Raw genomic sequence first — 25,012 nt, forward strand, 5'->3', positions numbered from 1 at the left:
CAGAGAGAATGTCTTCAGAAATATCTCGACTGATTGAGAGAGAGATGCCATTGATGGGATAGACACACCTGAAGTTGATGGCTGGGGCACAGGGATAAATGCTGTATATATACCTGTAGAGGTTTGCTTTGAAGCCAGTTTCTGAAACATTTCTTATAAGCTAAGTTGTTTTAGATGTTTTAGTGTTTCTTTTATAAGCAATTCGTAAATTTTCTAGAGAAACATTATGTGGTGCTCTGTAGCAAAACATCTTTGCTCAATTCCCCAAATCAGTTCTGTAAGGCTTAACATTCTATCAACAGGGATTCTGTTGATAGAATCCCTGTTGATTCTATCAACATGTAGTAGTATCCTGAGGATACTCAGGATACTACTAATTCAATAGTAGTATCCTGAGGTTCAGGATATCCTGAAAGAGGCCTCTGAGGTCGGGAAAATTCATGTCTAGGAATAAATAAACTCATACGCTGACCATTAAATAAAATTTTTACTGTAACTGAAGTTTATACAAATAATATCAAAAAACAAATTATTTACAACAAACTGAGGTTGTATATTACGGAATGCTAAAATAAAATCATTTACTATAAAATATACTAAAATATAAAAGTTAAAAGTGCTAAAAAACCTGAAGCTTTCGAGAGTGTCAGCTCCCTTCTTCAACAGTAATAAGACTTCTTGCAACATCTCTTTATATAGCAGTTTATTGTAAATTTGTTTTTTGATATTATTTGTCAGCAACAATTTTCTTCTTTTTAGATATCCTAAATCCAGTAAAATCAAGTTCTTCATCATCTTCATCAAAGAACATTGATGCTGTCCACAGATAAGGCCAGTCATGTTTCAAAGTGTCTTTAGCAACCCTCTCACAGGCTTTTGCAGTAATCCAGTTTGCATCCTTGAAATTAAAATCTCTTTAAATTTCATTGTTCCAACCTTTATTACATTCTGTGAGCATTTCATGTAAGAATTCATCCATATAGATGCACTTGAATGACCTTAGCATTCCATGATTTGTTAGCTGAATCAGGCTCACGCAGTTAGGTGACAAATACATTATCTTTGATAAGGAGCTCAGCAGCAGGTTGTGCTGAACAATAGTAGTAGTAGTAGTGACAAATGATGCAAGAAAGCAAGCTTATATAGCATCAGCCAAAAAAAAAAAAAAAACTACACTTCACCCATCCATACCTTTCAAGAATTTGTCTAGTTCTTCTTTGAATTTATTTAAACCACCCACTGACTGAAGGCAAACTTCTGCCCACCTGTCCTGCAACCATCCTTCCTCAACTTGAATTTATGCCTGCTCATGTGTGTAGTCTCAACAAGAGGAAGAATGCCATCAACATTTAGCTTACTTAATCCATTCAAGACCTTAAACAAACACATCATTTAGATCTCCTTGCAGGTGCTTGGTTTCCAGATACTGCAATTTGCAGTATTACATTCTGTGATTATTTAGGACAGTGTTCTTGATAAGAGCACCCTTTCCTTCCCATCACCAGTCTTATTGCCCTTCTCTGCACACGTTTCAGCAGATCTACCATCCTTCCTAAAGTGAGGCCTCCAGACCTGTATACAGTACTCAAGATGTGACCTAATCATGACTTTGTACATACATCAACTACTTATCCCTACTAGGAAAATTTCTATATATCATTGACAAAACCCTATGAGCTGTCCTGGCAGCATATCTACACTGTTAGAGAATTTCATATTTGATGGTACAATTACCCCCAGGTCTCTTTTATTTTCCACTATCCTGAGTGTAAATACTTTCAACAGCTGATAAGTTATTCTGGGATTACTGCCCATATGCAGCACCTTGCATTTGTCAATGTTAAACTTCAACTTCTATTTCTCAGCCCATCAACCTGATTTTTCTAGATCTTGTTGCAGTAGCATACCATCATTACTGTTGTTAACCACCCTGCCAACCTTTTTATCATCTTCAAACTTAGACATTAAGCCTGTTAATAAATAATGAAAACAACAATGGGCTTAGCACTGAACCATGCGGGACATCACTAATAACATTAGTCCATGAAGAGCAGTGCCCATTGATAACCACTCTTTGTCTTCTTCCAACAACCATCGTTTTATGTATAGTAGTTACTTGCCCTTACTGCTATCAAGAATTAACATTATCTTGCTGTCACTGGAAGCCCGGCAGACATACAATGTGCCTTACCATCTGGAACAAAATGATTTTCAAACCAGTCAAAGAAAATTTTTTCTGGTTATCATGGCCATTTTTTTGGCCCATTAATAACTGAGAAGACCTTAACTCCTATGAAAGCTTTTGGATTTTTATTTTTGCCAATAACAAGCAATTTGGCATTATGTGATCCTGCAGTATTTGCATACACTAGCCTAGCACTGTTAATCTGTCTTTGGATTCCTTTACCCAGTGGGTGCTGATTCTTCTGGTGCAACAACAGTTTTTCTAGGAATATACCTCCAATATTAAGAATTCTTGTCAGCATTATACATATTCTCTGCATTCAACTTTGCCTCAATTAATTTTGCAAATTCACCTAAATATGCTTCTGCTGATTCATAATCAGCAGATGCTTTTTCACTGACAATTGCCAAAATACAAAAACCATTATGTTGTTTAAATGTTTCACACCAGCCTGATGTATACTCACTTGGTTTTTTTAGGCCTAATTGATAATAAATGCCATGATGAGAGAGCAAGTAAGTAGGTATTCTTCACTTTGATACTGTCATATCCATTCCATTAACACCGTGTCTATTTCTGTGTTCTTCGTCTGGTGTAATGTCTTCCTGTGTTCCATTAACTTGGGTAAATCACTATCGCAATAAAATTTTATCAGTTTTTATTTTTGTTTCTTCAAATAATAGATAGTAGATATACTCACATTATACTCATCACATAATAACTTCACCAATGCACCTTTGTCTAGATGTTTTTGTAACTCCACTTTCTCTTTAATAGATACATGCTTCCTTTTGACAGTCTTGCCCCATTTTCCAACTGTATCCAAGACATGTTAGGAATACAGGATCTCACCATGATGCCCATCATACAGGTTGTTCTGCAGATTTTTTTAACATGATGACAATGGATATGTGTGATCAGGACTTCTGAAAAAGACACAAAAAATGGTTTTGAACATTTGGCATCATAAACAAAATGAACCAATTAGAAATTTTCATAAAATATTAATGAGGTGATTTTATTAAGGCTGTGATATATTCAAATATTTTTAAATTAGGACATTTTATTTTAGCAATATGTTTATGAATGTGCTTATACAAGCAAAAAAAAAAGATTTTATTGGTAGGCAAGTAAAAATCATTTTGCACTACGTTTGAGAATTTTCGTGGCTCATACAGATTAAATGTATTATCCTTGGTCTTGATAGCTGGTTTTTGGCACATCTGGATAAAATGTTCCATAGTGTATTTTGTGATAACAACACAAAACAGCTGTTTATTTAGAACCACTGGCTCCTACTACCAGCAAACAACAAATAAGAAATGCTGAGAAATCACTAAGCAAACTGGCTCCAATCAGTGTCAAATATGGGAACATAGGAAATTGTTGGTGGCTTGAGCTTTTTGGATGTATCAAATGGATGGGCTTTCACTGTACTTCTCACAGAGGTGCTATTTATTTGTAGTGCAACACCAAAGCAGTTTTTAGCAATAATCTCTCACAAAATGAGACTTAATTCTTTGTAAAAGACATATTTTCAATGGCAAACTGTTTTTTATGATCTGCTTTTTATAAAAAAAACATGTATTAAGTATTTTTACGTAACTATTTTTGTAACTTTCTGTTGTATTTTCTCTCAGTATTTAGATTAGTTTGTGGTGTAATTTGTTTATATTTTTATCTAAATGCATTTTATATATATTTTGGATAACTTTGTGTACATTTATGTATTATAAAATTTAGGTGTGTGTATATCAGAATGTCATTCTTTATACTTTTCCGAAAATTTAGTGAAGCTCCATTTCACCTGACTCGTCAAGGATGGGGAGAATTTCCAGTTAGAGTGCAACTGCACTTTCATGATCAGCGTAACAAGCCTGTAGATATAATCCATAATTTAAAGGTCTGTTTGATATTTTCAATTTATAAAAATAAATATACAAAGTACATAAAAGGAATATAATAGGAATGAAGTAAATAAATAAGCTATGATAGAGTGAGTTAATCAAGCAAAGATGCTAGTGTCATAATACCTGCAAACAGTAAGTTACAGTGTTTAAGTTTGTCTTAAAGCAGTTGTTGTTGGTTTGATTTTTTATGGTGCATTGTCTCCATAAAAAATATAAGTTGAGGATAAGCTATTATTCTCTTAACTCAACAGGAGGTGAGGGTTGCAAGGTTTGGTAGCTTATTAAATCATGCCTATATATATTATAGAGGCAATAATGAAACCAAATCTAAACTGGCTAAAAAGTTAAATAATAAGATAAAAAATAATAATGGAAAGTTATAAAAAATAACAACTGAGGAAATTGTGCAATACATCTATCTACCTATCCCGCATTATGCTACAAGAACATGTCATTATATGCATTGGCATAATGAGAAATGCTGTACCAACCTGAAGACATATGAGGTGTGGTAATAAAGTTCCTTGACTGGTGTAAAGAACACAAAGTGAAGGAGCTCAAAAATTATTTTAGTTTTATTCAAAGTATCCACCTGATTGAATGCACTTATTATGCCATCCTAAAAGTTTCTGAAAAGAGTCAGGGAATGTGTCAAAGAGATTATGTTCAGTTTGGAGGTTATATTTTTCTTTCTGCCCTCAACATCCCAAAATCTCTTTCCTTTGAGGGCAGTTTTCACTTTGGAAAAGAGGAAGAAATCTGCCTGTGCTAGATCATGAGAGTAGGGTGGATGGTTGATCTGTACATGTTTCATCAGAAATGTCTTCACAACAAGTGCAAAATGGTCGGGGCATTGTGGTGCAACGAGAACCTTTCTTTTGAAATTGCTGCTTCACCTCAGAAATGCATTTCATATCCTTTGAAGCACCTGTATGTAGAACACAGCGTTGGCTCCCCCCCCCCACTTCAGGTACAGATTGCTTGTGAATCACACTCTGTTTGTTAAAAAACATGATCAACATCATTATCCTGCACTTTTCTAAATGAAACTTTGTTAGCCTTGGTGATGATTTTGATGTCCACTGCGTACTCTGACATTTTGTGTGGGAGTCATACTGAAACCCAACACTCTTCTCCAGTGACAATACAGTCAAGGAAATTAGGATTATCACGACAAGTGTGGATGAAGTCTTCACACGATGACATCTTTTGTTGCTTCTGCTTATCCTTGAGGCTGTGTGGCACAAGTTTTGCACAGACCTTCCTTTTCTCTAAATCTTTATGCCGAATTCGACAAATTGTCTTCTAAACGTATAACTTAATATTTGAACACCATGAGCAGTTTTTAACATTTCATATGCTTCTGTTGCAGATTTCCCCAATTTAAAACAACATTTGATATTTGTTTGTTGCTCCATTGCAAAATAGTGACATGGAACCGTAAATGCTACTAATGAAATTGGTTTTTACTTACCAACTTACTGTTCAATCTCTGTACCACTATCTGTTGGAGGAAGTTTGAACTACAACATACTACTACTACCATTTATTTTCAAACTCTTTGAACCACTCCAGAAACTTTATTTCCACACCTTTTATACCCAGTTTCAGTTGTTACTGCTTTAGTTAAGATAATACATAAAGTAGATTTAGAATTATAATGGTTGATTGCTCTGTTCCATTTAGATGTGTTTTATATTTGTTTGTAATTATTAATTTTTTAATTTCTTTATTACTTGAAAAAATTTTTTTAGATTACTCCCACCTTTTCCCTCACTGTCAACTATATTGTTTTTACCATGTTTTTTATTATTAAATAATCACAACAGCCAGAGGCCTTATATTTATGATTTGATAATATAGATTATAATATGTATATATTAATTTTATGAATAAAAACATTAACTATTATAAATTAAATATGTTGAATAATGAATATTAAAATATATAAATGTGACTAAATATTAAAAATATGTAAATGCAATGAAGTACAATAGTGTACAGTAGGACATTATAATAAAGGATGATAGGCAGAAATATTTAATATACAAAAGAACAACAATTTCTTTATTATCCTGTAGATAAATTAAGTTGTTATTAATTTAAATAATATATTAAGACTATAAATTATAAAACATGTTTTAAAACTTATGTTTAATTGTACATGTGTGTGCATATGTGCATATGTATGTATGTGTGCATACACATACATACATACCATAATATACATTTTCTTTGACTTAACCTTCTTTAACCTTCTTGTGTTTTCTAAGACACTACTAAAGGGATGGTTATTACGAACCCTGTTTGCCTCTCTAAAAACTGTGCATTTATGCTTCCTTTCTTGACCCATTTATTTTTATTAATTCTTATTTTTTTTCCACTTCTCAGCTATTTGATTACTCTAAGGCCAGGAAATTACTATTTTTCATTTTTTTATTATTTTTCCTGTAATACCGTAACAGTCAAAGTAAAATAAAATCATAAAGACAACAACAACAAAAAAAAAACAAAACTAAAGTTTTCATAATGATACGTTGTTTGTTTGTTTATTTGGTTTTTAGGAGCATTAGCTACTGAGGCCATATTGCTCCGGGGATATGCGGTGGTCATTCCCTGACCTTTCTGCATCCTCCGTATTTGGTGATCACGGGCTCGAACCTTCATAATGATACAATATAGCCCAACACTGAATTTGAATTCCCTTACCTCCTTCTCTGATTTATATGCCTCTTCTGCCCCAATCTTTCCTTTTTAGTGTGAATGCTCATGACTACCCCTCATTTACTTCATCATGTGTTAATTTATTCTGTCAGTTTCTTTACCTTAATGAACTTTATTATAATTGATTGATTAATTCTGTTTTTGATATGGTTTTCAGTTTTAATTTGCATTTTGTTTAGATATGTTTTTGTTTAGTGAAGTGGACATATAGAGGGCAGTGGCATATGTTATGTTTATATTTCTGAGTTTAATTTGTTTGTTACTTTCCATTTTATACCTAGATGGTATAGGGAAATCCATTGATGTTTTACAAGTCAGCACTTAACTGAAATATAATCCTTTTGGAATTTACAAAGAACTTTTTCTCTTTGATGGGTGTGATGGTGCATTACATAGTGTGAGCATTGTGTACTTGCACCGTTTCCCAGTGGGTGTCACTTTAGTTTATTTATATATTTTTTTTAATTATTTAACTTTAATTTGATTTTTAGGGTATCTTTGTACTTACTAAATTGCACCTTGCAGCTTTAATACAAAACGATCTTTTGGACACAACAATAACTGTTATTAATTCATTCATTTTATTTATTATGATCATTTTGGATCAATTTTCACAATATGGCAATGGCTGTCATCAATTTTGCATTAATTTTATGGTATAATTATTGTTAATTTTTCTGCAGTAGTCTTATATATATAATCATGTTTGTGTTTGTAGCATAATATGTTTCTATTTTCATGATTAATAATCATAAGGTCATGACTACCCAGAAAGTGAGAGGGCAGTCCTGTATAATTGTCACTTCATATAATCATTCTCTGGCAGCCATGGTCACTAATTTTAACAAGAACAGACCAATGTATATGGAAGGTCTTAGTTGATCTCTGTACCCAGTTTGTCTCCCTAAAGCGTGTCAAGCATGCACAGTCAGATTCACTTTGGAGATCTAGCTCTCTTCCTCATTTGGATGAGATTGGTTTACTAGCTCAGCCTGTCTCTAATGTTGAACAGTCAAGGTGCTCTCCTCCCTGAAGTGCATGCTGACTGATTACTGGTGTCATTCGTGGCGATACCTTTCTAGATTATCTTAACTATTAGTTCACTATCACTGGAATATTCCTTTTCATTACTGTTAGAAGGATGGGTGCATCTTCCATATTCTCTCCTGATGAGAACATGTTGAGAATCACTTTCAAGACTGAATTTTGACTTGTTTGTAAAGTGAACATATTAAATAAATAAATAAATTTTCTGTTTATACTCCGGGACGACCAAACAGTCAGAGGAGTTAACAAGATAGACAGAATACAAGAAACAGCACCGTATTCAGCAGTCACAGGCTTGAATCCCGGTCACTCAAGGCACGTGTACTTATGCACCCGCGCGCCTGACCACTAGGCTACAGCGGCCCCTCTTATTAGTCTTTGCTTTTAGAGACATTGTTATCTGCATGAATTCAGTGCATGCATTTTATATGTGAGGGATTGAGAAAACACGATGGACTGTCTTGCTTAGTGCAAGATAGCAGTTATAAAAGGAAGTTATAACTGTTGGATGATCTTGAACTTGCCTTAAAGACATTTTCATGTCACCTGAGATTGCTATTCTTCCCACATTTAAGGTTCTGATCACCTCAGCTTGCAACTCTCCTGCCATTATCCAGCCAGTAGCAATCCATCATCCCAGATTGCTTATAACATAGTTTAAGATCATATTTTCATCTTATATTCAAATTTTAACTTGCCAAGTTATGACAGTACTTAAATTTCATGCTTTCAGAAGTGTTATATTTTACTGATATCACTGATTTCAGCATGTAATTGTAAGATTTGCAGTATAATATTAATTATGCAGATATACATTTTATGTTTAATTGCTAAAACTTTGTGGATTTTTAACAGCTGGATAAAAGGTACACTGGTCTTCAGACACTTGGAGGAGAAACAGTAAGACTTCTTTGTAGATATATTTTTGTAAATAAAATTGACCATGTCATTTTAAAATATATAATTATTGGAAGAATTACTTGTGTGTGTGTGTGTGTGTGTGTGTGTGTGTGTGTGTGTGTGTGTGTGTGTGTGTGTGTGTGTGTGTGTGTGTGTGTGTGTGTGTGTGTACTTGTTGTGTACTTGTTGTGTACTCCACAACTTGTTGAGATTTTATCCTATTATAGTTGAATTTTTGCCACTTAGCTAAAACAAGTTAGGTGAAAAAATTATTAGAAGTATGCTAGTGATTGGAGCTCATTCTCTTTATTTTGTGAGGAACCTCTAAAAAAATATTTGTTAAAATTTTTTTTTCAAGGCAATGTGTAATTGCATTTTGCTATTTCATATAAATATAATTTGGAATTGTCCAACTGGCAAACTACATATTGGGTATTATCTATATCAGCATTTCCCAAACTGGGGTCTACAGACCCCTGGAGATCCATAGACCAATTCCAGAGGGTCCGTTTTGTGGATCCTCTGGAACTGGTCAAATTATTCGTTCTGTGTATAGCAAATTGATGAAAAATAAAGTTATTATTATATATTTATGTAAAAATAAGAATGAAGTTGAGTTGTTTTAACCATAATACTTTGAATTTTCTTTTCAGAAAATGTAATGTTCATAAATATATACACACACACACACACACACACACACACACACACACACACACACACACACACACACACACACACACACACACACACACACACAGAGAGAGAAATATATGCATATATATACATATATAGGGGTATGCAAAATTTTTTTTTTTTTTTTTTTTTTTTTGATATTTGAAGGGGACCGTAAACTTTTTTTGATTTTTGAAGGGCTCTGTAGATCTCAGTAGTTTGGAAACCACTGAGATAGATGATTTTATGTAGTTTTCTGCAGTTTCTTGAAATCAGCCCTCCCCATACATTGAATTCAACTTAAAGTTCCAACATGAAATGTGCAAAGTTGGTTTAGAAAGTTTCAGCAATGGATTTATTTTTGTCAACTTATGATGATAATTTGATAATTTATTTTCATCAGATTGTGGTGATAATTTGAGACAGTAACACCACCGTGAAAGTATTGTCCTTGGACAACTAGACATTCCTTCACTGTTGTGCAATTCTAGATGCATTGCTGGTAATAATTTCTTAGAATGCTGTTCAGAGCAGCAGTCATTGTATTTCACCTTGTCATGCTACTAAAACACTGCCTCTTCAACTGAGATTTTGTGATCTTGAAAATGTGAAAGGCTTGTGTTGACAGAATGACGAAGTATGGTATGGTATTAAATTTGTTTGTAATTTCATCTGGGAATATTTATCATACGATAATTCATACCATACCTAAAAATATCTTTTGTAGCATACCTGTTTGATAAAATATCATACCATAATTTCATACCAGAAAACATCAGATAAAAAAAAATAAACAGAATTACATAAAAAAATTTTGTGCTTATCTTGTGATTTTCCTTCATTAATTTATAATCTTTTGTAATCTAAAGCAAGATTTCATTTTTTTATTCTGAAATTTTTCAGCTACATGTGCAGTCCCAAAATTCTTTAAAAATGCATGAGACAGCAGGCAATGGTCTCAAAATTTTCTAAAAATGCTTCCAACAGTTTGTGCAGCTCTACAAATTCTGAAAATGGATGCAAACTCTGTTGCCCTATAATTCAGTAATTTTATAAAACTTATAGAGACTGCACATAGATGATAAGAAAATTTAAAGCATTGTTTTGAAACTTCTTTAATCCATGCTCCTTTTGATAAAAGGGATCATGGGTTAAAAAACCATATGGCTAATGCTGTCATTATTAATTACTGCTTATCACCCTTTTTAAACTTTTCATCTGTGAGTTTGAAACATTTGTGTGGGTTCCTTGTAATGAATTTTTCTAGCAGCAGACTCTGTGGACCCTGGACTGTCCTTTTTCATGGAATTCTAAAATTTTGTAAAAATAAAAACTTTATACATAAATTAAGTCCAAAAAAGGAATTACATGTAGTACTACAATATAGATTCAATAAAACACTTTTCCACATGAAGTATTTTAATTAGTTTATTGGTATGAAAGGAATAGTTGGTACAATTAGACCCCAAGCAATCCCAATTAACTAAATAAAATTGGCTATGTTTCAGATTTCAATATCAAACACTGTACCACTAGAGAAACCAAATTTTACACATTTTTATTTTTATTTTATTTTCTCCAGTAGAGTAGAGGTAGAATTCCTCAGTGTAGTACAATTTGGTTTCTCCAGTAGTACAGTTTGGTCTCCCCTGGTCAAGTTTTTGAACTCCTCCCAAACTCAAAAATCCAACTCTGAAGTATTGAAGATTTCAGTATTGAAATATCCAAAACATGGGTGATTTCAATTTATTAGGATATTTTGGGGTCTATAATTGGTATGTAACCGTCCTTTACATACCAATAAGCTAATTAAATTATTTCATGTGGAAAACTGTCTTCATCAAATCTTTCTTAGGTTTTTTATACATAAATGCTTTAAAATATTAATATTTTCTTATTTTGTTTTATTGAACGCTAGAGTAAAATTATTGCCAAAATTAAGTCAGAATTTAAAAAAAAATTTGTAAATAACACCTGGTATTACTTTTTTTTGACACAACAGTATCTTCTATATCTGTTTATGCATTGATTTGGTTTTATCAAACTCTTTTTCAAAATTTCACAGAAATTGTTCAATTTCAGGTTTTTTAAACTGAAATCAAAAAGTGCAATTTTTTTCCTCAAATTTTCCAAGCTATTTTTGTGCCGCTATCTATTATGAATGGTATCTACAATTGGAAAAATACCTGGAAATATAGATAAGAGATGGCAGCATGTACTAGAAAAATTAATTTGGAGAAATTCAAAGGTCACCTATGGCAGGAGGAAAACGCATAGGTTGTCCATTTCCTTTTCTCTTATTAATAATAATAATAATTATTTTTTTTAATTTTCTTCTTCTTATTATTATTTTATTTTATTTATTTTTTTATTATTATTTTATTTTTTTCGCTGGTGCAGCATAAGCCATAGGCTTCTTTGTACCATGTGGCCATTGCTAATACTAATACTCCCCAGAGCTCAAATGTGAAAAATGTTGGTTTAAAATGTTGATATATTTGTTATTAACCTGAAAAGGTTAATAAAACTTCTTTAGTTGTTTATTTCTGGACTAATTAAAAAAACTGAAATTGGCATTCAGTTGATTAATGTTTCTACTTTCAATGCATGTAGAGCATTATGGTATCTGACATTGCTATCTCCTTCATATCTTACAATTTAGTAATCATATTTGCAAATTATATATAGGTTTTTTTAAAATCTTTTAATCTTACTTATTTATAAAAGGTTTGCTTGTTTGTTGTTTGTTATTTGGTTTTTAGGAGCATTAGCAAATAAGGCCAATATTGCTCCAGGGATATGTGTTGGTCATTCCCTGACTTTCCGCATCCTCCGTATTTGGTGGTCACGGGCTCTTACCCCGGTCTAATCAAGAAGCGTGTGCTACACACTGCTGCTCCTGCCCACCTGGCTATGGAGGCGCCGATTTATAAAAGGTGTATTTAATGAGGTTACTATTTTATCTTTATTTTTAAATTTCTAATGAAAAAGTTTAATTTTTAAAATTTTTGCTATTTTTGTATCTCTGAATATGCTTTCAAGTATTTTTGAGCTAATGGAAATAATGTCTTCATTTATACTTTGCCAATCATTTCATAGAACGTTGCTCCATTATTGAAAAAGATTGCTTTGCAACAGTGCTATTCTGGAAAACATTGAAATACTACCTGTGATAGGTTGGAAATCATTTTTTACTCTTTTTGGAAAACAAGAATTAAAACAAGAACAAAAATTAAAATTAACAGTGGTCTTAGTTCCTTACATATTATTTGATATTTGGCTTTTTAATTATTGTCTTTGAATGTTGGTATATTGTTGAGCATGATATTATGCATGTTACTCACAGAAGTATCTAAGCACCTCAGTTGATTAGGATTGAAAACTCAACAGGCTTCAAAAAGGTTGTTCCAGAGTGGAAATTTTCTCTCTATCTCACTAAAATATTGTGAGATTTTTTCCAAAGAAGAGTTACTACATTAATAGAAAAACACAACTGGATTGCATCTTCACTGGTAAGTGCTTTGGATTGCCCTTATAAACAACCAGCAACTAGTTATTTAAAAAAAAAAAAAAAAAAGGAATCTGGAACTACTGAATATTAAAATGCAACATTTTTTGACTTTTATAACCAATTTTCCCAGAATTCTGTGATTCACTTGGATCCCAAGTATCACAGGAAAATTAATCATAATGCTTTTAATATGCATGTTTAATAAAATGAATATTTAAAATAACACCTTTTATTGGTTCATAAGCAAATGAGATAGTCTCTTTGACTTTCTGAAAGCTAGCTGATATGTAGTGTACATATGGTTATTTTTGATATTCTTAAGTCTTAAAAAAAAAAAAATATATATATATATATATATTTTGATCTTTTATTTGGTGTACTCTCAGAAATTAATTTTTCTCTCTCTGTTCTTTTTCTTTTTTAAAGGTTGTAGATCTCTGGCTGTTTAAAAGAGAAGAAATCTATGATAACTCATCTAATAGCTCACCACCTTTTGATTGTTTAGTGGAAATTTCAGAAATACAAGCTGAACATTTGTATTGTAATTTTTTAAAACCAGAACTACTTGGAAAAAACATAGCAGACATTAAAGATGACAATGTTCCTTCTCTTAAATTAAATTCAGAAATTCCACTGAATGGTTGTTTAAATTTTAATAACAGGCTCCCAGAAAACACTAATGCTTTGTGTTTTAATTCATTACTGAGCAAGCCTCTTCAAGCAGAGAATGAAGAAAAATTAAAACTGACTGTATGTAATGGTAGCTTAGATTCATTGCCCATCAGTAATGAATCCAGTAAGAGTGCTGTTGGTTCTCCAAGTGTTGTAATTGGGACTTCACCTTCATCTGTGGACAAAACTTTAATATCTAGAATATCAAATGATAAATTTCTCACAAATTCTATAGAAGCAACATGCCATAATCCATCCACAAGTGGTTTTATAAGTGAACCAATTAACTGTAATACTAGAAGTTCCTGTACTAGTTCTGTTTATGGTCCATTATCTACTGATTCAGTCATTGAAGTTAGCAGTACAATTTGTAATCCATTACCTAATGCAAATAGTTTTACTGGAAAAAAGAATACTGCTACTACAGTTGCCTTGCCACAAAGTGTTACATATATCAGATGTGTAGATAGTCAAGGCCATGTTCTTCTTGTTCCAAAGTCATCTCTTGTTTTAGTTAAATCGCCAACAACTGGAGCAGCTGATGCCCAAAAATCTTTAAACACGTTATGCTCTCAAGGAATTAAATCATCTCAGCCAAAGCATTTAGTGAAATCAGAAAATTCACTTCCTTCTGTGACCTTTTCTCACAACCTTTCCAGCACCTTATGTAGAGTGCCAAATGGCTTGCCATCTTATTCTGTAAAAATAATTCCTGGAGTTGAAGGCAAACCAAACCAGCTGATCTTAATACCTGCAGTGTCTTCAACAAAAAGTGCATCTTCATCACAAAAATTTGACACTGTTCCAAATAAAAAGATGTCAAAAGTGTCTGAAGTAAATCTGGAAATAAAAGAACTAGTTGGAAAAGGGCAGAATAAAATGACTAAAGATGACCCTGAAAGTCGTGTGAAGGAATCTCTGAAATCTATAAAGTAAGTGATATTTGGAATACTTTCTGTCTAACAGTTAATTTCTTTTAGTTTAGTTGCACTATCATTATGCAGAGAGATTTTTCAGATTATGCTGGGACATGGCCTCTTCACTGGCGAGAAAGTGGCATTTTTACTTTGACAACCTTCATTAGTGTGACTGCAGAAATACAATATAGATGCTAGCTACGTCATGGAGAGGAACTTGTGCACAAATTGTGGGGTATTGTTATGCCCCAAAGCCTGCTGATTTGGTTGTTTACATGTCCATTCAAATAAAACATCATCAAAAAAAAAGGGCATCATAAAGCATAATGACCAGTTCTGGTTATTATGCTTTATGATACTTCAGCCCAGAAACATACAAACTCCAAACAAATGCCACAAGCCAGCATCAGTCAGATGAGGAAACTAATTTGTTGTTTAAATAATGAACAGGGTTTTATCAACTGCTTTACTTTTTGTGATGAGTGCACTTTTCATTTGAATGAACTAGTGAATAAACAAACTTTTAGCATCTATTATTTGGTAGATGAGACAAAATAGTCCAGGTCAGCATAATCCCCTCCCTTGACTTCACACATGTAAATCCCCCCCAGCTTTGTTGAGGATTCAATTTTATAGCCACCCACTATCAGCAGATTTAGTATTATTATTTAGCCATTTTAATAAAAATGGCTAAATGATGCAAGAAAATGGACATTTTCCTGTATCTGCAAAAAAAAAAAAAAAGTGTGCTACTTTTAAAGTACATATGTTTTTTTTTTTTCCTTTAAATTATTTGAAATTTTTTAAAATTTTTTGTGATTAATAGAGGTGAAAAGTGAATATAATTATATTCTTATCACTTAATTACTACGATTATAACTTTTTTTGAGACTTAATCAAACCAGTTTTATGTTTTCCAAACTTATTCATTCAGATTTACAACTGTATAATATTTATTACTCTTCTTCCATGTACTTTCAAGTCTTCTCTCTCTCTCTCTCTCTCTCTCTCTCTCTATATATATATATATATATATATATATATATATATATATATATATATATATATAATGGACAAGGATTTGTAGAAAAAGAGAAAGTGAAATAAGGTATTATGGACCAGGGACACTGCTTAGGCAAACGAAATTCATTAGTATCAGCTTTCTATATATCACTATATACGAGGGGTTTCCGAAAAGTAAGTTAACACATTTTTTTTCTTAATAGTGGTGAAATGCGGTGGATAGATAGATCCGTTAATAATGTTCAAAAAGACCACCAGTGTAGTGTTGTGGTACTGTTGCCTCACAGCAGATTCCAGTTGCAAAATGGTGGCTACCATGCGAGTGTGGTCCAAAACAGGTGTTCGTGAAGTTATTCACTTTTTGCAAGCAAAATGATCGTCACCAAGTGACATTCACTGTAAACTGGTTGCTGTGTATGGCAAAAAGTTGATGACAAAGAAGCAGGTGTGTTTTTCGAGCAATGAATTTAAAGCGGGCCGTGCTGACATTGAAGATCGACATCAGGTGTGCAGTCATGGCCACATTATTCTGGGATCACCAAGGCATTCTGTTGGTGAATTTCTTGCCGAAGGGAGAAACAATCAATGCACAGCTTTACTGTGCAACATTGGAAAAACTGAAAGCCAGCATTTGACGCAAACAACCAGGACTCCTGATAAGCGGCGTGATTTTGTTGCATGACAACACAACTCCACGCACTACCCACACCACTCGTGAGTGGTTGTGCCGTAATCGTTGGGAAACTCTGTCACATCCCCCCTACAGTCCAGACTTAGCGCCTTTAGACTTCCATTTGTTTGGCCCTCTGAAAAAACACCTTTCAGGAAAGCATTTCACCACGAATGAAGAAGTTCATCAGGCGGTGTGATGTTGGTTATTGCATGTGGGCACGGACTTCTTTAGTACTGGTATTGATAAACTGATCCATCATTGGGACAAGAGCATCAATAAAACTGGAGACTTTGTGGAGAAGTAATGCATGTTCACTTATTTCTTTGTGTGTAATTTCAACTTCGTATTATTAAACATCATTGAGAGAAAAAATGTGTTACCTTACTTTTTGGAAACCCCTCGTATATATAAGCATGTAAGAATAGATAAGTCTGATAAAGTTTGCATAGATGGAGGTGAAAATTACACAAAGTGCTAAGGACTAGAAGGGTAAGGATAGTAGAAAAAAAGAAGTATTGTAGATTTGAAAAGGCAAAAGAATGTTAATATCCTAAAAGTTATGATGAATTAAGAAAATTATGGGCTGAATTGCAAAGCCAATTTGGAGGTGAACTGTAAAGTAAAATTATTAATACCAATTGATTAAACAAAATAAAAGGTGGTAAAACTGTCATCAGTTTTACCACCTTTTATTTGTCATCAAAAATGCAGAGTCTGATGTCAGCTGAAGTAAATATTGATACATGGTCAGATATATATATATATATATATATATATATATATATATCTTCATGTGACACCACATTCACGAATCTTGCATAACAATACTGCATTAAAATCATGTTTATTCTACCAGTTTCTTTTTTTCTTTTTTTTTTTTTGTCCATATAGTTTGCATTTGTATGGAAAAAAAGAAATATTGATTACCAGATACCTATTAACAAATAGTTATCTATTTGTCCAATTTTAATGAAATTTGGGATGGCAAATCTTTCCAAAAGAACTAAATGCAAAATTTCATGAAATTCATCCACTGGGAGTTGAATTGTTAAATGCAGATAGATGGACAGTTGAATGGACACGGTGAAGACATTTGATGTTTATGCATATATATACATGTGAATGTACCATAAAAAAATAAAAAATTATTATTCATATCATTCCTGTTGCCAAAATAATGGCTATTCAATTGCACTTTGAACTTGACTAGACTTTCTGCCTCAGTCACTGTGGCAGGCAATTCATTCAAGTGATCTACAGCAGTGCTTCTCAAACTGTCTGTGGCGAAGGTCCAGTTCTTTTTATTTCCAATCCATCACAGACCAGTACTTTTGTAAAATACAACCGTCGCGGACTGGTAACGTCCACGATGAATTTTCAGTTTGTTGTGGACTGGCACTGATCTGCAGACTACACTTTGAGTAGCACTGAACTATAGTACACTGCTCTGAAGTGAATTTCAGATCTAGCCTTCTGTTACTTGCCAGAATTTTGTGTTTGTGTCCCCTGGTTCTTCTCCCTTTTACCAATAAAAATATTCCTCCCTCATTTTACTGATTCCCCTTCAGGCCCTTATATACCTCTATCAACTCCTTCCCATGCCTGCTTGATGTGAGTACATGTATGTAGTGAGGGAACCTCCCAGTGATGGTGCTGGTCCTCCAGATTAGCATCACTGGGATCCAATGGTTCCAGGCTATTATCATAGAAATCTGGTATGTTTTCCATGCTCTGCGAACCATGGAAACTCAGAAAGGAGGAGCTCGGTGGTTGAGGGGCTTAGCTTCAACATGCCACTTGGCCCTTGCTTCGACAAGGAGTGGTCCTGGATGGCTTGGCCAGGCAGGATCAATTAGCTAGCAGATTCACCTGAAAGGGGCAACTGGTGCCAGTGCCATCCCCCTACCCTCATGGTCTTGAGGGACAGGATTTGAGTCTGCAGCAGTGCAGTTATGGTGTCTACGTTGCCCTGGTGTCCTACTCCCAAGTGCATTTATTGCTTGCCGGGTATTTTGAGCATCCCATTTGGGTTCTGTGGTGAGTGGGGAGCCCAGGCACTGAACCAAATTTAAAAAAAAAAACAATGAATCCTGATAAAGTTATTTCTTCAGGGGACCCAACATATTTTGCACATTTTTTGAGACTGTAATGCGTTGGAGAATCACCCCCTTTGTTTCTCCCCCGAGTCACAACACACTCGCTAATCTGCAATCTTTGCTTCGCAGCTCTAGTGTGGGTCATGGTTTCCGTTTAATTACAATTTAATTAACAATGAATTTTAGTAAGATTGATATTATTATTTTTGATTAATTGATAATACTATAATAAGCTAACAGATTCCTAATAAAGTGCTTCATATTACACTATCTAGTTTTACTTTATACCTTACGCTATCAGTTCAAGATATATATATGTTAAGCTGTTTCTTATTGTTGTTGTTATTATTGTTATTTGTTTTTTTTAGGAGCATTAGCAACTAAGGCCATATTGCTCCAGGGATATGCGGTGGTCATTCTCTGACCTTTCCACATCTTCCGTATTTGGTGGTCATGGACTGGAACCGTGGTCTAATCAAGAAGCGTGTGCTACGCACTGCTGCTCCTGCCCACATGACTACGGAGGCGCCTGCTGTTTCTTATCGGCTACAATATGGCGGCTAGTTCAACAATATTGGTGCCAACACCGGGAGTCTTAACTTCCAAAAATCGCTGGTTAAATTCAAAATAAGAAGCTAACGAACACTACTAAACCTATTTAATATCTCTGTAAAACACAAAGTACTATGTTAATTAATAAAGAATACGGTAAAAATTAAAAATACTTATCCCTTTAGAGCAGTCAAAAATCCACCGACTGTTCTCTTCCGCCTCAAGACTGTAGTTAGACTGTAATTACACTGCATGGAAAATTTTGTTAAGTTGGATCCTAACACTAAGTCTTTTTTGTCTTGAACCACTTTTATCTCCTCTGACCCTAACTTATATGTAACTCTAAGATTGACATTCTCTAGAGATAGCCTTAAATTTAGAATCATTAATCTTTAATTGCATTTTTTGGACCATATATTCAACTGATCCAAGTCTTTTTGAAGCATCACGGCCTGGCTTGAATTGTTAACACCCTTGTCATGTTCAGATCATCAACAAACTTTGACAGTTTCCCTCCTGTGCCCTTGTCAGTATCATTTATGAAAATTTAAAATAGGAGGGGGCCCAACACTGTGCCCCGAATCTCTTTGTCTTTTAACCAGCTTGTGATCTAACATTTTGATCTTTGGTAAAGATTGAAAGACTTTACTGAAGTCTAGGTATGTAATATCAGAATTGTTACCTGTGTCCAACTGTTTAATTATTACATCATGGTAATTTACTAGATTGATGAGGTATGATCTCCCTTAACAAACCCATGTATAGGTCTATTAAAATACTATTCTTGTAAAGATGGTCTTGAATTGCATCCTTAATCTCTGTACTTTCCGACCACAGAAGTCAAATTCATCTTCTGTGTGCAGGACGATGATCTTTGAACCCTTTGCAGTTTATGGGAGACATTAACTCTTCTCCATTCCAAGGGGACCTTTTCAGAATCTAATAACACTCTCATTAACATTCCCATTGGTCTGATATGCTCACATGCAACCATTTTTAATTATAACTGAATATGTACCATCCTGCCCTGGAGCCCCTGCACTCCTTTAACATCAGTAGCTTTTCTAAAAATGCTTCTCTGGGATCATTATATCACTTATTTTTGCAAATTGGTTCTTTAACATTCTTCAGAGATTCAAGCTTGTTTTCTTCTGTAAATATCATTGAGAAATATGTATTCATCTCATTGATCATTTCTGCTGGGATTTCTACAGATTTACACTGTGACCATTTAAGGGATTTACAGTCATTTTTTTTTTTTTTTTTTTGTATGAGAAGAAATGCCATCACCATTCTTAGTTCCCTTTGCTAGTGCTGTCTCATAATGAGCTTTTGCTCATCTTACCCTGTCAGTGGCTTTGTTTACATATTTTTTTATAATGCTCGTGTGACTCACAATCGTGATTGTCTGTAACCATCCCATGCTTGTTTCTTTTACACAGTTATATACTTAACCTCACCATTACATATAATTAATTGCATTTCTTAATTTCAGGCTTAATATTATCAAGTGAACATAAACAGATGGAAGTCTGTCTTTTTGTGTTTGCTTTGACTGTAATGCATCCCATGCCGTTGCTTATGATTTGGATTTTTACCTTTAGTTTTTTACTGATTTAAAGCCATGGGCCCATGACCTTAAATCAGTATTCACTATAGTTAATGTAAATATTGTTAATATAATTAAGTTTATAGTCCAATGGCCTTAAATTAGTATTCACTGCATTAGTATTATAAGATACCCCAGGAGGCTCTCTGTACTTCTGCTACTGATTTCAACAAGTAAGTCTATGTCTCAAAAGCCAGAATGTAAGCTGCATATGCTTTTAACCACCAGTAATGTGTTCTCCCCCCCCACTCCCGGATCTAAGTGGAATTTTTCATTTTTTAGTAATTTGCACTTACTATTCATAGAATTTGGTTGCATTTTGATACTTTGAAACAAATCAGTACATTTGTGCCCCAATGCATCACAACCTATGTGAATAACTTTGGATTTCATGAGGTGAAAAATCAAGAACAGAACAGACTGATATATTCGGGAAGTCTAGTTTACTGAAGAACAGTCTAAATATGTAAAGGAGCATGCACTTCTACTGCATGCCTCAACCCTCCTTCCTCCACTTAGCACAGAAGAAATGAAATTAAGAGGCAGTAGGCAAGTACAAGATGGTGCAAAGAAACTCGGTTCTAGGGTAGCCCTATATATCTGAGACTACAAAATAAGTAGAAAACAAATATATTATTGAGATTATAAAATTGGAAATAAAGTATATAACAAGATATCTTGTCCAAAATATAAAAAAGCACTTAAGTTTCTGTACCAGTGGGAAATATTTTTGAACTTTGCCCATTTATGAAGATAACCCAGTCAACTTTTGCAGAGATACAAATGTTGACTATACTCTCCAAATTCTGTCAGTATAGAGTGTAAAATAAATTCTAGGAATTGTGTGCAATTCTGCATACGATTCTTAGGGAAGTCAATAGATGACATTCAAGCAGAGTGTGAAGCCAAAATAAATAAACATATTATGAAAGATGAAAACTGAAAGATTCAGCACATCATCTGTAAACAGGGCTTGCTAACACGTTCAAGTAGCATTTCTGAGTAACTGTTTATAAAAGATTGAAATATATTTGATGTAAAATAATATAGAAAAGAAATATTGTATAAAATTTTCATTTATTTTCTAGGTTAAAAAATTACTGTACATTACTTCAAGTGATGCATCAGATTGCAAAAATATATCCTTTGGTGATGGAAAATTCTGGTAATTATTATTATTATTTATTTATTTATTAAATTAAAAATATAGTATTACAGTAAACGGCACCTCCGTAGCCAGGTGGGCAGGAGCAGCAGTGCATAGCACATGCTTCTTGATCAGACCAGGGTTCGAGCCCGTGACCACTAAATACGGAGGGTGCGGAAAGGTCAGGAAATGACCACTGCATATCCCTGGAGCAATATGGCCTTAGTTGCTAATGCTCCTAAAAAAAAAAACAAATAATTACAGTAAATCATGGTTAATTCAAAGTATCATACAGTATCGGAACATGTTTTGTATTAATTAATCAAGAGAAGTTTTTAGTTAGGTACTCTTGTAACACTGTGCAGAATGTTCTTAATTTGCATTTAGAATATTAAAAATCTTTTGTCTTCTCCTTGGTAGACAGTTGATGCATTAATTTAGTCAATATGAGAAAGGAAATAATTGTACCATGGAAAAATTCAGTAAATTTCTTGTACATGATAACAAAATTTCCAAGGTTTGTTTTTGCTAATTATATAGATTCTGTGTATACCAGTGATACATTAATATGTCAAAATAAGCATTATGTTTATTGCTGTGTATAATATTGTATGTATCTGTTAGAGATAGAGAGAGAGAGATAGAGAGAGAGAGAGAGAGAGAAAAAGAAAGAAAGAGTGAATGTATTGATTAATACTTACTGTTTAATATTTGTAATTCATACAAAAAAGGATCACATTTCTCTTTTGCATTTTCACTTTGAGTGAACTTTATATGTCAAACTGTTGATAATTACACTATGTGTGAGCCAGTGACCAGATTGACGTCACTTTAAAGCAACTGAGAATATCAAAAATTTCACCTTTGTTGTGCAGAATTAATTTTATTTAGATTTATTTTTATTTTGTTATTTGTGTAAATAAGTTGCTATTTATGGAAGGATTGCTGAAGCTGATTGAAAAGAAAATATTATATGCAACTATGTACTAAAATAAATAAAGCATAACAGTAAAAAAAAAAAAACCCTTGATTTTCATGATGTTAGAACTGACAGATTCAAGCATCGAGCTATGTGATAAAATTTTTATATCTTCTGTCTTGGCTTGACAAAGTAGTATCAAAAACGAGAGAAAAACTCTTAACCGTGACTAACCTGCAAATAGTGACCCAATTGATATGTTCAGAAAATACATTGAATTCCACACAATCAAAAAAAAAAAAATTTCAGCTGTACCCCACACGACATTCTCTCTCTCTGTCAGCATCAAACTAGTCACCATTTCACGTAAGTACTCTGACCAGCTTACATAGCTGTAATTAGTGTGTGTTACGAAGCTTATTGAATAAGTGGCATTGCTGAAAAAGAAATGTCACCCTTTTTTGCATGGATTACAAGTATTAAAGAATATCCCAAAATATGGATACTCTCTCTTTGGCAGGTGTATGCAGTTATGCATAATAAACAATACATTGCTTGTATTAATGTGGTAGTAAAAAAGAAACTCGGAAATCTTTGTTATCATATGCAAGAAATTGAAAAGGATTTGAATACCATGTTGTGAATTCGAGGAAAATAGTTAATTTTTTAAAATTTTCTATAGCATATTAATCGTCATTCTCTCAAATTGGGGATGCACATGTAGTGACTTGAGGGTGCACATTATCTGCATCAGAAAATCATGTTTTGTGATCGTTAATGATCAGTGGTTTTTTTTTTTTTTTTTTTTCCCCAGTAATATAAATTTGGGTTATGTTTACTACACCCGTAAATATGAGTTGCAGTTACAGGAATTCTCTGCAATTCTGCACACAGTTCTTAGGGAAGTGACTAGATGTATGAAATTTAAAGGTATGGATTTGCTAGTGTGCTGCATATAGTGATACTATATGCAGCACACTAGCAAATTTTTGTTATAGCTCCATCCATTCTATTTCTTTATAATGATGTTCACCTATAGTTGGTTTTGGCAGTGTTTCTGAATTAGACATACTATTCACAAGTCACAGGGCTCCCATTCAGATTTTGGATTTCATTCTGGACATATTTTCATTAAAGGAAGTAAAACAAAATGCATATGGAACTATATCATTGGTCAGGGGAAAAAACGGTAACTTCAAAATACATCACATTTTGAATAATCTGATATCCACTTAACAGGATATACTGTATCCATTAATTTTAATTCTGAGTGCAGGAATCTAAAGTTTTAGAAATTCCTGCACTTATATTTTTAGTTCTTCAATTTTTTTAATTGAAGAATTAATTTCACATGGTATATGAGTGGTATTAAATATAGTAATAATATTAACCATATCCCCGTCCGCTGGGGTACGTACCAGCCCCAACTGGGTTCAGCAAGTTAATTCTATAATTTTTACTCTAATTACAGAGCTGAAACTCGCTATAGTTGGAGCCAGAACTGTTTTCTTGAATTTTCCCACTTAAATTTTCAAAACTTTCTATTGAATTTCACGCAAATGACAAAAATGTGACATCAAGTATGCAATTTTTTAGGCCTTTTCAATTAATTTTTTTACCCCCGCCCTAACCAGCCTAGAGCTTATGAAACCCGACACTTGATTCGTTTCTTGGTGTAAAGCGCGCGAATTTCTTTTTACGGAGAGGAGCAGTTCTGATAAACAACTCCGCGTGAATACGAGCGAAGCGTGGGAGGTATATATCACGTTACCAGTACAAATACATCGAGACGGTAAGGGAGAAGTGTAAATAAACAAAAGACGAACAGGAGCTACTGTTTTTGACATAAGAAGCAATAAAGCCATACAGTACCAATAACAGTTTATGGAAGGTGAACAGATCGTATATCCTATCTTCAACGTGTATTGCTCCTACGAACAGAAGATCAAGGAAATTCATCTGTTGGAAACGGGGAAAACTGGTGTAAAACTGATATTTCACTGCATTATACTGATATATCACAGATAACACTGCAATGCGCATTTGATAAAAAAAAAAAAAAAGTTCGCTTTATTGTAATTGTTTTTAGTAAACAATATCAGAACAGCAGTTTCCATCTTCTAACCAAATTTTGAGAAAATATTTCCACCCATAGCTGCGTTATAAACTTCGAAACTGGTGCATCAAAAGAAAGAAAAACAAAATCATCCGCTATGAATTTCTTTCTTTCTTGAAATGTGTATTGTTCATATTTGTGAACTGCAATATTTGTAACAATACAAAGCTAACAGATTACAACTAACGGCTGCTCAAAAAGTATCGTTAGAAGATATTTGCTTGTTACGCTTTGATGTCATAATGTTAGAAAGTAAAAATGCGAAATAATGTTAGAAAGTAAAAATGCAAAATATTGTTCTCTAAAACAATTGCAGTTTCGGCATCCTAGGATGAA

The 25,012-nt window shown here is 33.5% G+C and overlaps 1 protein-coding gene and 1 long non-coding RNA gene across 2 annotated transcripts in view; both read left to right on the forward strand.

Annotated features, from left to right (window-relative positions):
* Positions 1–3,998: 3,998 nt before the first annotated feature.
* On the forward strand, positions 3,999–13,452 carry LOC150074904 (uncharacterized). The gene is made up of 3 exons (XR_016547941.1): positions 3,999–4,088; positions 8,722–8,766; positions 13,379–13,452. It is a non-coding gene; the product is annotated as an uncharacterized LOC150074904 (long non-coding RNA).
* Positions 13,453–13,544: 92 nt separating this feature from the next.
* The window catches only part of LOC150074905 (uncharacterized), a 104,739-nt gene continuing 93,271 nt past the window's right edge, over positions 13,545–25,012 (forward strand). Inside the window, exons 1-3 of the mRNA XM_090389378.1 lie at positions 13,545–13,552; positions 13,615–14,556; positions 21,583–21,659. Coding sequence (XP_090245504.1) covers positions 13,545–13,552; positions 13,615–14,556; positions 21,583–21,659 — 1,027 coding nt within the window. The remainder of the gene's footprint in view (positions 13,553–13,614; positions 14,557–21,582; positions 21,660–25,012) is intronic.

Source organism: Mastigoproctus giganteus, unplaced genomic scaffold (assembly GCF_048544385.1).
Source record: "Mastigoproctus giganteus isolate SK-2022 unplaced genomic scaffold, ASM4854438v1 scaffold_15, whole genome shotgun sequence".
NCBI lineage: Eukaryota > Metazoa > Arthropoda > Arachnida > Uropygi > Thelyphonidae > Mastigoproctus > Mastigoproctus giganteus.